We start from the raw sequence: 16,236 nt of genomic DNA, 5'->3' as shown, positions 1-16,236 counted from the left end.
ATGACAAAAGATTTGGTGAAATTAGGTAGTGCTAAGACTAGAGTGGAACACATGGCATATTTGAGAGCTGTAAATTCCTTTTGTGCATCATCATTCCAGAAGAATGAATTTTTCTTGAGGAGTTGAGTGAGGGGCTTCGCAATGCAACCATAATTGCGGACAAATTTGTGATAATAGCCTGTGAGACCCAAAAATCATCTCAGGCTCTTCAAGGTCTTAGGTTGAGGCCAATCCTGCATTGCCTGGATCTTTTGGGGTCCACCTTGACACCTTCCGCCCCACAATGTGGCCCAAATACTCAACTTCTTCCATGCCAAAAAAACATTTGGACATCTTAACAAATAATTGATGCTTGTAGAGCAGTTGCAAGAGCAGATCTAGATGTTGAAGATGTGCGGCCCAAGTGCAACTATAGATGAGGATGTCATCGAAGAAGACAAGGAAAAATTTCCTGAGATATGGTTTGAAAAGGTGGTTCATAAGGCTCTGAAAAGTAGATGGGGCATTACAAAGACCGAATGGCATGACCAGGAACTCATAATGGCCTTCATGAGTTCTAAAAGCAGTCTTTGGAATGTCATCTTCCTTCATGCGAATTTGGTGGTAGCCTGAGCGAAGATCCAACTTAGTGAAGAATTAAGCCCCATTGAGTTCATCCAGCAAATCATCAACTACCGGGATGGGAAATTTATCTTTGACTGTCAACTTATTGAGGGCCCTAAAGTTTGGACACATCTGCCATTCCCCATCTTTCTTGAGCACCATGACCACCGGTGATGAACAAGGACTAATGTTGGGACAAATGACACCTGCTTCCAAAAGTTCCTTGATTATTTTTTCTATTTCATTCTTTTGGGTGAACGGATATCTATATGGGCACACATTTGGTGGTTGGGCCCTTGGAACCAAGGTGATGCTATGATCATGTTCCCCTCGTGAGGGTGGAAGCTCATGAGGCTTGTCAAAGACAGGCAGATGGTTATTTAGAATCTGTTGCATCTCAGGATGAATCGACAGAGAATTGGGTTCAATGGCCTGGATGGCATTAAATTGAGCTATAACTCCATGATGGCCCTTCTTTTAGCAATTTTTCCATCCTATGTGAGCTGATGATAGAGGGAGCTCCCGCTTGGAGTCATCGGAGGGTATGTGTGGAGTTGTTATGCTTAAAGCTCATATATAACTCCTAGAAATCCATTGTGATTGGTCCAAGAGTGTGAAGCCATTCAGCACCGAGGACAATGTTGCACTCTCCCATGTGTATGGCAAACATGTGGGTCTTCAATTGATAATCCCCCATTTGAAGTTTGACATTTTCACAGCATACTTCACATTTCATTGTTCCCCAATCCGCAATTTGGACTTTGAAGTTAGAAACTGCTCTTACAAAACAATGCACTGCTTCCGCGACTTTTTGATGGATGAAATTATGTGTACTTCCACTATCAATCAAGACTACTACTGGGTGATGTTTAATAAAACCTCTGATTTTGAGAGTTTGAGGTGAAGAAATCCCTGCCAAAGCATGCAGCGAACTGACTAGTTCATGAGGGACATTGTCCTTCTGGTTTTCCTCTTCTACCTCCTCCGGTTCCTCAAGTGGTGGGGCTTCCTCCGATGAGATGTAATCTGTGGTATCAATTTGAAAAAATTTAGGCTCCTTGCATTTATGATCTGGGGAGTATTTTTCATCACAGTAGTAACATAATCCCTATTTTCTTCTTTCGGCCATTTCTATAGGTGACACCTTTTGAACCTTAAGTTTTTGAGTCGTGCTGTGAGCCTGTGGGGGGTGACCCTTGGTGGTGAAATTTGGGTGAATGGACTAGGCTGCTAAAGCACGTTCCATGTTACGAGCTACCTTGCAAGCCTCCGACCATGTGGGAGGGTGGTGTAGTCATATGTTGGCTTGTATGGCCTCTTTAAGACTGCTGATAAAACATTCCATGTAGAACGCATCTGAGAGATCCCTAGTGTGGAAAGCTTAGGCTTCAAAGGCTATAACATATTCATCCACTGTGCCAGTCTGTCGAAGCTTAGTGAGACTACCCAAAAAAGAAGATGCACGGTCAAAGCGCTCTGTAAGAGCTTTTTTGAATGTGGCCCAAGTCAGAAAACTTCCATTGCAACGTTGATGCCATTCCCACCATTGCCATCTTGCATTGTCCAAGTAAATGCTCCCCACCACAAGATTAGTCTCATTATCTAAGATGTTATTCAGATTGAAATACTGCTCCATTTGTGCTATCCATGTGGCCGGGTGAGAACCATAAAATTTATGCATATCCAGCTTGGGAGGTCACGAACGGGATTGTTGTTGGGTGCCCCAGAGTTGAAGAGAGCAGCTAGAGTCACCCTCACTGTGTCCATTGCCAATATACACCTCCTCGCGGGCTTCCTCCTTGCCCTTAAAGAGTGTGTCAGTTACTCTATCAAGCTGAGCTTGGCTGGTTTGCAAGGATTGATCAAGTTTTTTGATCTTCTCATTGGCCATAGCTTGCGCTCTAGTTTCTACCATGCACCGATCCAATGTTCTTGAAATTTGGGACCGCCCGAATTTTTTTTTTCACTAACAATTGAATGGTACCACCTTGCTCAACTCGTCGTCCTGATTATTATGGGCCAGATCACCAATAAGCGCCCCGAGGGGTCTCAGACCCTTTTTTTTTTTTTTTTTTTTTTTCCTTTTTTTTTTTCTGAAAACTCTTAACAGAGTTTTACTCCTTTCTTCTGCCAAAATTCCTGCGAAAATCACGCCCCGGTATAGAAACCCCACACAACTACTGAGATCTGGTGGATTTGAGAGATCTGAATGGCTGATCGGATAGCTCTGAGTGGCGGCACCGATTGCTGCTGCGGATCTGATGGATCAGAAAGGCTGGTCTAATAACTTGGAACTGCAGGACAGATGTCTGTTGCTGCTGCAACCCCACTTGTGAGATCTGATCTGGCCGAGATTATGTGTGATCCCAAGATAGAAAAGGGAACTATGGTCTCAAGGAGTGTCAGGTGCTACAAATCGCAATATACATAAGGGTCTGACAATAGTACTCAGCCCAATGTTTCAAGGCTCTAACTAAGGAGGATCAACCGTACCCTTAGCCGTACAACCCGACTACCCTATCGTATGGGCGAGTAATCTCTCCGAGTGCTGTTCTCGGTGTACTGTAGCAGCAAGACGGCCGACAGTTTATCTATGGCGAGGTTTCAAATGAGCTAGGGGGCTTCCGATATACCCAGAGGGTACTTGGAAGATAGTCTGTGCGCGTTCTATCTAATGCGCTACTACTCGAAGGGGTAACCATAGGGGTTACAAGGGAGTCCAACAAGCGTGACCACCTCTTGTATTTCCTACGTGCATGCCTTCCAAAATCTGCAGGTTTATGTGCTCAACAATAGATCCCGTGGTTTAAAGACGCCAAAACACGTCTCTAGCCAAAAAAAAAAATTGCTAAGAAATGGAGATCCCACCGGCCCTGGAAAGAGCTCTGATACCCCTTGTTATGCTCTTAACCTGCAAGACGATACCAGAATACAGAATATGCGAAGAAATATACCCAGAACATAGAATAGTGAGAAACAACAGCAAGTATTTTATTATTTAGAAAGCATTGTTCACTTGCCTCTTCGAGGGGGAAACCTCCAATAGAGCCGAGCTCGATTACAAAATAAGACACGATGCTCCTCGCAGGGAGTCTCTATCCTTTATATATGACTCATACATGCAATACCATGGATCAATACCATGCTTCTTATTAATACCATCTATCTAATACCATGGCCCATTTGCAACTAACTGCGGTCCCGTCATTAATTGTGGGTTAACCACTTACAATTATTAATATGGGCTTTATTGACTCCTTACTTAACTATAAATATGACTCGATCCTACTACATGAATAAGGGGGTTAGGGTGGGACCCTAACAGATGGGGTGGAATATCCACTAGATGGATGTGAAGATTGTGTACCTCAATGGTGTTGTTGAGGAAGAGATTTACATAGAGCATCTAGAGGGGTTGGAGGCACATTGTAGAGAGACACTTTTGTGTAGGCTCAAAAGGGCTCTTTATGGACTCAAGCAGGTTCCACAAGCTTGGTATTCATGCATTAACAACTATCTTCTGGGATTGGGATTCACCAAGAGAGAAGATGACCCTAGTCTGTACTACATTATGGTTGGGGGAAGCCTCTCATTCTTGTGTTATACATAGATGACCTCATACATACAGGGGACGAGAAACTCATCATTGACTGTAAGAAGGATCTTGTAGTAGAGTTTGAAATGAAGGATATAGGGCTTATCCACTATTACCTTAGGTTGGAGGTTTGGAAAAGAGATGGACATAATTTCTTGGGATAGGGAAATTATGCTCTAGAGATTCTCGAGAGGGTTTGCATGCAGAATTGCAAGCCCATGGCTATGCCTCTATTGAAAAGCTAGAGGAAAATAGATGCTAGCATAGTAGAGTGGGTGGATTCCACTCTTTATAGGAAGCTTATCACGTCATTGATGTATTTGGTGAAGACACAACCTGAAATTTTCTATGCAGTAAACCAATTGTCAGTTCATCGTAGAGCCTACTACAATACATTGGGTTGATGCTAGACATATTCTCATATGCCTCAGGGGCATAATGGATTATAGGTTGGTGTATAGAAAGTTTGATGGAGTGAATTTGGAAGGCTTAACAAATGTATATTAGGCAAGGGTTTGCATGGACAGAAAGAGTACTTCAGGTTGTGCCTTCAGTGTTGGGTCAACGATTTTTTCCTTATTCCAAAGGAAGTAGAGATCAGTGACATTTAGGTTAGCAAAGGCTGAATATATGTATGCTAGCCTTACAACTTGTGAGGTCATCTAGTTGACGAAGTTTCTTGTTGGGCTCTTCAGTCAAAGGTTGTAGCCTATAGTCATTCACTTTGATTACTGGAGCTACATCAAGCTCTATGATAATTCAGTGTTTCATGACTACTCCAAGCACATTGATTTTTGTTAACGTCATATCAAGGATTATGTTCATAGGGCCAAGATTAGACTTTAGTATATTCCTACAACAGAGCAGACAATAGACATGTTGACTAAGGATTTGCCTAGAGGGAGCTTTTTCTATTTCAAGTACAAACTTGGTGTTGTTCAGAACACCTTCCTCTCTAAGAGGGAGTGTTAAATGTAGTTAGAGGACGAAGGGTTTTGCCATATTTAGCAAGTGCACTAAATCTAGTAGAGGGACCCACAATAGGGGCTAAGGTGCAATTCACCTTTTCCAATTTTTTTCTACTTAGGAAAATTTAATTTATCTAATAGTAAAAAATTAGATTGATCTCAGCTGCCTAAGGAGACCTATTCTCACACATTTTTGGTAGTGGTGGGCCCAAGTCCAATTCTAAGAGAGTTAAAAGGCACAAAACTTAGTTATTATGCGCTAGAAATCTTGGTCTTCATCTTAATGAAAGAGAGGAGGGTTCCCATCAGCACTAGGGTTTTAGATGAGTCAATTAGAGGACCAAAGAAGGTGGATTCAACTCAAATCACTTCTAGAAATTCACATGTTCAATGGTCGAAATCAATGCAGAAGGACGCACGAGTTAATGTAGTGGCACAAAAGTGAGGTTGAATATGTGAGAATGGCACCGACTAGTGCACAAAGAGTTTACAAAGGAGATGGGAAGCTTTTACCTCTCTTTTGTAATCATCTTTTGAATATTTGTTGATCTAAATAATATAAACACCAAGATTGCAAGTTTTCCCCGGATTGTGGTTTCCTCGGTAAATTATTGGTGTGCTTGTATTTATCTCTTCCTTTTGTTTTCTAGTCATGCTAGTTAGAAAACTCAACATATTTGTAGGTTAAAAGTTAAAGTTCAAATTTTCATTCTTTTCTTAGTTAAAATTTGCATATTAGTTGGCTTGGTTTTAGAGAACTAACATGCATCATAGTATGGGATCATTACATCCAAAGGGGAATGGATGATGGAAAGGCTAAAGATGACGAGGGAGAGGGGAAATATTAGAATCCAACTAAAAAGGTAAGGGGTGCTAGCCTAATCTCGAAATCCTTATCTATCCTATCGTCTTTGTTATAATCAATCAATGACTAAGTTGTCATATACAAAGATATTTTAACATCTTCCATCGAAGTATGCTTCAAACTGTACGATGGTCATTGAACCTTTATGTATGATGAGGAGAGGGGAAGACTGAAGGTTTTATGTAGAGAAGACCATATACTTATCCAATTGTAGGGATCATCTAAGGAATTCAAATACTTTTCATCCATTTTGTTTTGTCATAAAAAACAATTGTTAGAGAAGCCCTTTGAAGGGAAATCCAAGCATGTGGCAATGACCATAAGCTCCAAGTTTTCCAACGTTATGATCATTCAAATTCTCAGTGCTTGATGATGGGATCACTCAAATTCTTAGTGCATGATTATGGGTGGAGAGTCCACCCGAAACTTTTTGACACAATATAAAATCCTCTACATAGTTTTATCTAAAAAGTTTTCCCAATATGAATAACTGTGTAAACATACAGTCTCTCAAATTACTCTTTTGTTTATTTATCTATAATTAATATTTTATTTTCTGCTTTTTAATTTAATTATTTAGCTTAATAATTTTTATAATTAAGTTAAATTATATATTAATTATCAATTTATCACATAAAATTAATTTAATTATTTAAATTAATATTTTTGATAATTATATTAAACTATAGTTTTGTCCCGTATATTTAAAAATCTATAATCTTGGGTTTACTCAAACGAAACTCGGAAGATATTTACACCTATCTACATAACATTAAATATATTTGAGGTGCCAATGTAAACATCATGATAAGAATGGCTATTGAATTAGGTAACAAATTTTTACTTTTAGCTTCTTTATTTCCCAATGCTGATTTCAAGTGCAAGAATTGGATGGTTCCGAGTGATATCAGCATAGATGAGACACTCCCCTCATATAGTGAAATTTTCCTATCGATGGTTGTAAAATGATTTTGTGAATGGTTTGGCATTGCTCCTTGTTCCAAAGAGCTTCCTCTTTTCTATGTGATAACAAATAGTCCATAAAAATTAGGTGAGACTCCGTTCAGGTAAAACCCAGCAGTCCATCGACCTGTAAACCTTTGGTATCTATTATGCAGAGAATTTAAACCCCGAATAAATAGATATCTATTATGCAAAGAATTTAAACCCCAAATAAATATAATGCAGAGAGGTAAAATTCTTTAAAATAATGACCTTCAAAGCCTCAAGACCAGCCATCTGATACTTATTATACAAAACATACTAAATAGATTTGCATCAAACTCACAAATTTTGACTTAGAAATACATGATATGTTATAGACTGCAGATTGCATCCATATGGGCAGGGACGCTACGATTAGTTTCATGAAATGGAATTGCGCCAGTGTCTTGTCTTACGCACTACTTGTTCAGGAGGGCATCCCATGTCTTGTGTGTGAGTATGGAAAACAGAAGAATATTTGAGTTTACTCAACTTCTTCCAACCTGTCGACCATGCTGAGCCGCTCCACTTTGGCTTCGGAAACTTACCCCACTGTTGATTAAGGGTATCCACCTCACTCTGAAGCTGCACAACCTTGGACTTGAGGCTCTCCATGTCAAACATGATGGTTTTTATGTCTTTCTTGGTTGAAGACCACCCTTCCTGAAAGGGGTGCGCCGCATTTTCTAACACGCGGCTGAGTCTATGGGTCTGCTCAGATTGGAAATCCATTCGATTATGATCATCATCCATTTTGATGGGCACGTTATTGCTGGCAATTGTGTTTGCCATCTTTGCTTGCTGGGAGAAGAGAACCTGTACGACAGTCCTCAGAGGAAGACGCTCGTTATGAGCAGCGTGTATGCAAGCGTCAATTGATAACTTCTGGCAATTCATTACTTTACATAGCCTTTTCCGTTCGTGTTCTGATAACACAGGATGGGCCTGTACCAATCCGGCAAAGGATGTTAACTCACAAAAATCTGGTTTTAATACATAAAAAGAAAGATGAAGCTACACATATTTTCCTGGTTTCAATATAATTGAAAGGCCATCTAGGGCATCCCCGGATCGAACAGGGTTTGGTCACACCAGTGTTAAACTTATTCGACATTTTAGCATGTTCTTTTCTCTAGTACAAGGAACAATTAGTCTTTTATCATGAATAGCCCTTTATCATGGGTTGTCTCTAGTTCTATCCTTAACTAGTTATGTTAATAAGACCTGCCCAATATAATAATGAAGCTTAAATATTTTAATAGTGTATTTTATTATGGTATATTATTAATATAATTTTAATAAATATAAGTTATTAAGGGTTATTGTATATTATTAATATAATTTTAATAAAATAGTTAAAGGGTGATTTTTTAAACTAATTTTAAGTGGTTTTAAATCATAGTTAATTTATAGGATTTTAAGATATAATTTTTACATTGCATAGTGATAAAGTAAGGTAACTTTTCTTTAAAGTAAAGTAAGTAATTTTATTTTTTAAAGGTATTTGAGGAAGACAAGAAGTTGCTCAAGAATATTCATTGATTTGGCATGGTTATGAATGGGAAAAATTGGAAGAAATAGTTTAAGAATATTTATTGATTTAGTATGGTTAGCGATACAAAGAAATGGAAAAATAACTCAACAATATTCATTGATATGATAGAATTTAGTATTTTTTGATTTATATATATATATATAAAAGTTAAAATATAAAGTCTTGAGATTTTATAAATAATTTGTATTAAATAAATTATAATTTAATTATATTATTTTCTTTTTATATATCTAATTAAAAAATGGTAAATAAAATTTAAAAGTAAGAAATCAAATAAAATAGAGATTTTCTATAAAAATAAAAATTGGAAATTATTTTTTAAATAGATTTAAGAAAGAGAAGAAGTTGTTCAAGAATATTCATTGATTTGGTATAGTTATCAATAGAAGAAAGGGAAAAATAGCTAAACAATACTCATTGATTTGACATAGTTTTACATTTTTTGATTTGATATAGTTTTATTTTATTTTTTTTATTTATATATGTTTGATATATATATATATATATATATATATATATATATAAAAGTTGAAATATAAAGTTTTGAGATTTTATAAATAGTTAGTATTACGTAAATAATTAAATATATTTTTTCATTATCATATAGGTATAAAATTAAAAAAATAATAATATAATTTAAAATTAAGAAATTAAATAAAATAATTTTTTCCCATAAAAATAAAAAGTGAAATTATTGTATTAATGTGAAATTATTTTTATAATTATTTATATAAAAAATAATAATATTAGAAAAAATAAAAACCAAAATATTAAAACAATTATATAAAAAAAAAAAAAAAAATTGATAATAAAATATATGTAATTTTAGGTTTTCTTTATTTAAATAGTTTATTATAGGATTTAGAAAAGTTGGTATTATAATAACCAATTTATGTTAGAGTTCATTTTATGATCTAAATGGGTTATATTATCCATTATAGGGTTTAGAAAACATCGTATTATAATAACCATGTTCAGTTTAAGTTGATTTCCGAGTCTAAATGGCTTATATAATTTGTGTAATATAATCCATTTACATAGAGGAATCAATTTAATTGCTTTATCTAAATTTACATAATATAATACTTTTATAATAGGGAATCAATATAAATATATATCATACATTTATATTCCCTTATCTAAATGTGTGTTAAATGAACCAAACATAAAATGATTATTACAAGACAAGCTTTTCAAAACCACAAATAATATAACCCATTTAAATAAGGAAATCAACTTAAACATAAAATGGTTAATATAATATGATCTTTTCTAAACACTATAATAGACTATTTAATTCTTATAAGAATAACCCCATTAAGATTTTGCAACTTTATTTTATTATTTCTGAAAATAGAGTTAAACATAAACAAATTAGTGTAATACAATCTTTTCAAAACCCCAAATAATATAACTCATTTAGATCAGGGAATCAGCTTAAACCTAAAGTAGTTATTATAATACGATTTTATCTAAACACTAAAATGGACTATCTTCTTCTTATAACAATAACCCATTAAGATTTTACCACATTATTTTATTATAAAAACATATTGATAATAGATTACATTTATAATTAACTTACATATATAAACATAAACATGGTAAAATCCACTCTAAATGAATAATTAAGATACAAATATCCCACTAAAATAAATTATTTATTAACTTTTAAAACTTATTATTAAAATGTATTTTTTTTTTTTTAACTTTATTAACTATGTAGTGTAGAAATTAAAAGTGGTAAAACTACGTTGCAAAAAGAAATAGCGACTTTAGTACTCCATTCCTAGCATTTCATATCCTATTGATATAATTACCTTGAGATAGGAATCAATCGCTCTGTATAGGCCATCGTCACAAGTTCGAGCACTCTCCGGCAACGCTTCGGCCAGAACTTGAAATTTGCTCATCGAAAGATTCCTGTCCCGAGCAATCTCCGTTATATAACTGTCCACAAGCCTAGCTACTTTTGTTATTGCGCTTACAGCTGCTGCGGCATGTAGTTTTTCCCCAGCAGACGCACCATGTCCGGCACTGCGACAAGGACTAGGCGGCTCCTGAGTTTGTTGTTGCATCAAGAAGTGCTCCAATATCCTCTGCACCAGGTCCACGTCGTAAAGCGTCTCGGTGCTTTTAGTACTGTAGCAAGGTATAAGCAAGTCGTTCAATACGGCCTGTTCCAGCTGCATCCCCACTCTTTTCTCTAGCTCTGTCACCAGAGCCGGGGCCACTTTCAGCATACTCGCCATTCTTAACAGACGTAGGAGAAAACTGCAAGGAACTGCGTCCTTTTGCTGCGGAAGAATGCTTATTAAGCTTTCCACAATTAGCCTTTGTTCTGATCTTAAACGCGCAGTAGCGAGATCGTCTCTTCCTTCAGCCACAACTATATGCAAACTGCCACTCTTCCAACTATCATTACTAGTAACTTCAGTACACGATGATTCTCCACAGATTTGGGGCAAGCACTTGGAAGCATAATGCATTATACATGCCCCGATGAGTTCGAACCTCATACCTTTCACTTTGATCGCTGTTATAACTTTGACGAAGTGATCAATTCGTAGAATTGAGACATCTTCCAACCAGCAGTCTGGGGGAGCCTGCTGGTTTCCGGGGCTGTAATTCCAATGAGGGCTTTGATTCGGCTTCTTGGGGGACCTGGACATGGTATATGACCTTCTTATGTCGTTTTTTTTATTAGAGCATGCCTTCCAAGCTATAGATTCGCTGCATCTCCTAACGATCTGAAGATTTTCAGCCCAAGGAGAAAGCTGTTCGCAGCTTTTCAAAACCATGATTGAATCTCGCCATGACGACAACACCACGTAGCTTAGAAACGCCTCTGTTTTAAATATGAGATTCCCCTCTTCTAGGTCTTCGGTCATTTCAAGATATTCCGCTGTGCACCTTAACCCGGAAATGTTGGATGAATTCAAATCGACTGCCTCTCCATAGCAGAATTTAGCGGCCAATTCAAATGATTCTGCGCCGCCGGGAATGTCATAAAGTCTTATATGATCTTTGTCTGTATCAGTATGGTAATCATGTAGCATCCTGTTCAGTCGCCCGCATCTTGAAAGCAGCGGAAACTACATAAGCATGGCAAGCAAGCAATACATCACAAAATCAGAACGTAGTTTAAAGAGGCGTCATAGGAAAACAATAGAAAATCCCGTACGATTAAAAAAAAAACAGAAGAGAGCAGAAATTAGGTTTCCAGTTAAAAAAAAAAAAAAAAAAGAGCAGAAATTAGGTTTCCAGTTTTTAAGTTTTTGGGTGTGTCTTAGTTTTTGTTCAGAGGGTATTGAATCTATTTCCGTCATAAAACAGGATTTAAGTATTTTTATTGTAATTTTTTTTTTGGAGAAATGATCAGATTCTTAAAATTTCTAGCTGTTCAAGAAAATGGATAGCAAATCCGTATATTTATGATGATAATTAAGATTGACTAACATCCAGATCAATATGATATATTGGATTTTGAAAAGATTAAGAATTTTTCATAATTTATTTCTATACTCACAGAGAAGCAAGAAACTCAAGTAGAAGACAAGAAGGATAAATACATGTGAGTAAGAAGACAAGAAGGATAAATACATGTGAGTAAGAGACTAGCAATTCAAGAGAATGTGTTTTTCCGTCCAACTTTCCCAATACTCTAAAAGTAATAGACATTTTCATCCCATGACATTTTGTTATTTAATTATAAAACTTAGTTGTTATCTTAACCATATTCATTTTCTTCTCACACAAGTAAAAAAAATCTAGTTTTCAAAATTAAGACTGACTAGCCTTTATAACATTTAAGTTCCTTATCTGATTCTTTATGGCCCCTACCTAGGCTTAAATTTGAAGATAATGATATTTTTAATATTCTCTTTATATTTCATTGCTCAATACATAATAGGATATGCTCTACCTTACCTTGTGGATATGAAAGCTCACATCTTCGATCTCCACAACGAGGTCGTTAGGAAAATCCGTGGCTGCATACCTATGACGTCACAACAAATAATAACCATTTTGACACGATCCTTATGTAAAGCCACTAAATTTTAATTGCAGAACTGGTGTCCATGAATAAATTTAAAGAAACCGAAAGCAACGAAAAATAACTGCAGACCCTAAACTAATCTTATTAAACCACGATTACATCTACTGGCAGAGGAAGAAGTGGAAGTGAATACCAGGATTGGCCTCTGCGTTCAAATCCTTCGGCTTTCATCCCGTGCTTTATTGGATTCGCGACATTATTATAGTGGCCCTTTCCTTCATGGAATTCGCTATCAGAATCACACATATTGATCAAGTACAACTATAGAATCCGAATTGTATAGCAATTGTATTTATGCCTGTATCTTCTAACACTCAGTCCAGTCCAAGGTAAAACCATTGGCAGAGATCCATGCTGTATTTGCTTCCACCCATTCAAATCTCAATGTCGTAAATGATAAATATTATTTCAGACTTCACGGCCACCAGAGCTGAGTTGATCTCAGATTCTATGCCAACTGCAGCCGTCCTATTTGTAGCAGCAAATACTACTCTGGCATTGATATTGGGTGGATGATGAAAGTCACATGGCTTTGTTGGATTATTCTGACATGATGAGGTAGAAGTCCACTCCTCTTTCTGCAAATGTATGTGACTGACGTAATAGACCTTCGCAAATTCCACTGTAAAACCCCACCGTTGTCGGTGTTAGATTTTAGTGAAATTCTGGTTCAAATTATGATCGAACGATTCAGTGTTAAACGCTTCTTATAAAAACATTAATTTGGATCCTTATAAAAAGCCCTTTCAATTTCAGGTATCTGCGTTCTAAAATTGATTTAGATAATTACAAATTAATATTTAAAGGCTAAATCGTTAAAATTTAATATTTAGAGAGTTACATAAAATTGGTTAAACTAATTAAAAATTAATTATTTAATCATTGAAATTTAAAATTTAAAGAGAAATTCTCAATAATTTGATAAAATAATGAATTCATATATAAAAATTGAAAACAGTTTCACATTAAATGTTGGTTCACACTTTTTAATAATTCGTGATTTTATGGAGATAATTTTTTATTTAGTTTCACATCAGATGTGAGTTCACACTTTTTAATAATTTATGATTTTATATAGACAATGTTTTGCTGTGATCATTTTCATTATCTTTAAACAATATCTTATTTTCATTATTTTTCATTATTATTTTCAGTTTTTTTTACTTCCTTGTTCATAAATTTTCTCTTGCTATACCCTTCAGCATGAGTGCCTTCTTTTACCTATAGGTTGCAAGTTGAAAGCATGCAACACAATAACTTCATCCTGAATTGGAAATTCATAAATCCACCCATCTCAAATTGACAAATAGATAGCCACTTTTCTCACTATATGTTAATCATCTTAGCATAACGCTCCAAGGTTCTCTCTGGTTTTGCATTCCTTATTTTTCCACTCATTTTAATATTACATCCCACACCACCTTCTTTTGAGTAATTGTTTTAGACTCAACTAACTATAGCATGGGAACCTCCCTTCATCCACTTCGAGGGCATGGATCCATTAATATGATATCACATAACCACCGTGAGTTTTGAGAAATGACATATAAGTCACCACATCAACAAATACTTAGCATTGTGGAAATCTAAAGTGGTATATCTCTTATAAATTATTTTAATAGCAAATTTGATCCAACAAATTAGTATTAAAGCTTTTATTTAAAAAAAAATCCATTAATTCAAATTATCATAACAAATTTCTCAAGAATCTTGCATTCATATTGAAAATTTGCTTAAATATAAAAACTAAAACTAAAATAACACAAGCAGAACTCACCAAATTGATAATGGAATTTATCCATATAATTTGTCTTTAGATATGTTTCAATTAATGAACTGATACATTTAAAAAATACAAAATACAACTTTACATTAAATATTTACTGGTCTTCATAAACTTTGTTGCTATGATACACTTTCACAATTAACCATAAATCGTAAACCTGCAACATAACAACTTCACCATGGAAATTCATAAATCCATTTATCTTGATTCGGTAAATAAGATACTTTCCTTATGCAAACATTTATTAAACCTTCCAAAATGCATTTTTATTTTGCAGTGTGTATTCTCCAGCTTCCGAAATTCTTTCTTGTTTTGCAAATTATATCCTCACTAGTAATTACAGTTCTATATTCAACGGCTTCTTTTCGGTGTTGGTTTTAAACTCCACAAGGTATGGATGGTAATTTCCCTTCATCCATTTTCTAAGTGTAGATTTATTATTTATTATTAATCTATTATTCGAATATAAATCTAGACTCATTAGCTCAAGATTTTCCGAGTAGGGACAAGTAAGTCACCACAGCATGAATGGCAATGCCCTGATCACGATCATCTACACACCTCTTCAAGAGAAGGGACAAGTCACCACATCATCAATGGCAATGCCCTCACGATCATCGACATATCTCTTCAAGTTTGTATTCAACGTGTCATTACAAAACTGAATTACAGCTAAATTGCTGGCAATGCCCTCACGATCATCGACATATCTCTTCAAGTTTGTGTTCAACGTGTCATTACAAAACTGAATCACAACTAAATTGCTTAGTTACCATGGAAAATTTAAATATCTTCAAAATATAATTTTGAATCAATTTAATCCGAATTGAAATCACAACTAAACTTCCTTTAATAAAACTAATTTCACCGCCACACCCAATCTCTCTTTCATAATAGTAATCATCCTTGGTCTCTATCTTTATCTCCACCTTTGTGCAGGAAGGTTTCTGATGATTAGACGCATGCCAGTGCAGCGACAACATAAAGGAGGGTGGTAGATAGATAGATCCAAAACCTTGAAATGTGTGAAAGCTGAAGGGAATCTACAGTACCCACCACTTAACCTGCGTATGGATATGGGGAATTCACCCAAAAAAAGACCAAAAGGCATGGTGGGTCTCACAGCACAAGGCATGTCGATGCCAACGTGGTGGGCATCAGTCCCTGTCTTTTGACATCAGGGTTGAGTTTCCAAAATCAAGCCGACAAGAGGTGGAGGTGCAGGTCAGGAGGGACAGGGTCACGTCATGATTATTATTTTGCCATAGGGGAGTTAGGTTTTAATGCGTATGCCCAACGGATACTTTCAATTCAATGGATGTAAAAATCGATAAGTTACTATGGAATTAAGCAGTTTTAATCGTTATGTTTAGTATTTATATTTAATCGATAAGTGACTATGGAGTTAACGTGTGGGTTTGATCCTCGTATTTATTTCCACAAATCCGCGAAGTGTAGATCATAATCATTTTTCCTTCTCTTGGTTAGTAGTACTGATTCCTTATCTGCTAAATGTGCATAAGCATGATCATTTTATTTCTTGGGGGTGAGGAGCATTGACACGTGATTAGGTCATTTAAGACTCAGTTGGGAGCAAACAATGACCAACACTTAATTCAGTTATTCAAAACAGGATTAATGCACTCAATTCAGTTATTCAAAATGGGATTAATGGTCGCCAAAAGAAAATAATAGTCATGTACAATTAGCAAATATGTGTACAAAGATCTTATACTTAAAATGGAATGTTCAACCTAACCGAGTACTTATGGACATGTGCGAAACTCTTGCAACATGCTCCTTGTGAAATAACCTATACA

The 16,236-nt window shown here is 35.7% G+C and overlaps 1 protein-coding gene across 1 annotated transcript; it reads right to left on the bottom strand.

Moving 5' to 3' along the window:
• Positions 1-7,205: 7,205 nt before the first annotated feature.
• NPH3 (Phototropic-responsive NPH3 family protein) lies at positions 7,206-13,120 on the bottom strand. The gene is made up of 4 exons (XM_089390531.1): positions 12,764-13,120; positions 12,501-12,570; positions 10,391-11,665; positions 7,206-7,960 (listed from the first exon to the last, which is right to left on the bottom strand). Exons 1-4 carry the CDS (start codon positions 12,874-12,876, stop codon positions 7,397-7,399), a joined length of 2,022 nt encoding a protein of 673 aa, XP_089246657.1. The 5' UTR covers positions 12,877-13,120; the 3' UTR covers positions 7,206-7,396.
• Positions 13,121-16,236: the final 3,116 nt, after the last annotated feature.

Source organism: Pinus tabuliformis, chromosome 1_1 (genome assembly GCF_031772625.1).
Source record: "Pinus tabuliformis cultivar Carrire ecotype Pingquan chromosome 1_1, CPIR1, whole genome shotgun sequence".
In the NCBI taxonomy this organism is placed as follows: Eukaryota; Viridiplantae; Streptophyta; class Pinopsida; order Pinales; family Pinaceae; genus Pinus; species Pinus tabuliformis.
Note: the sequence above shows the minus strand (reverse complement) of the source record. Positions and strands in the feature narration are given on the sequence as shown.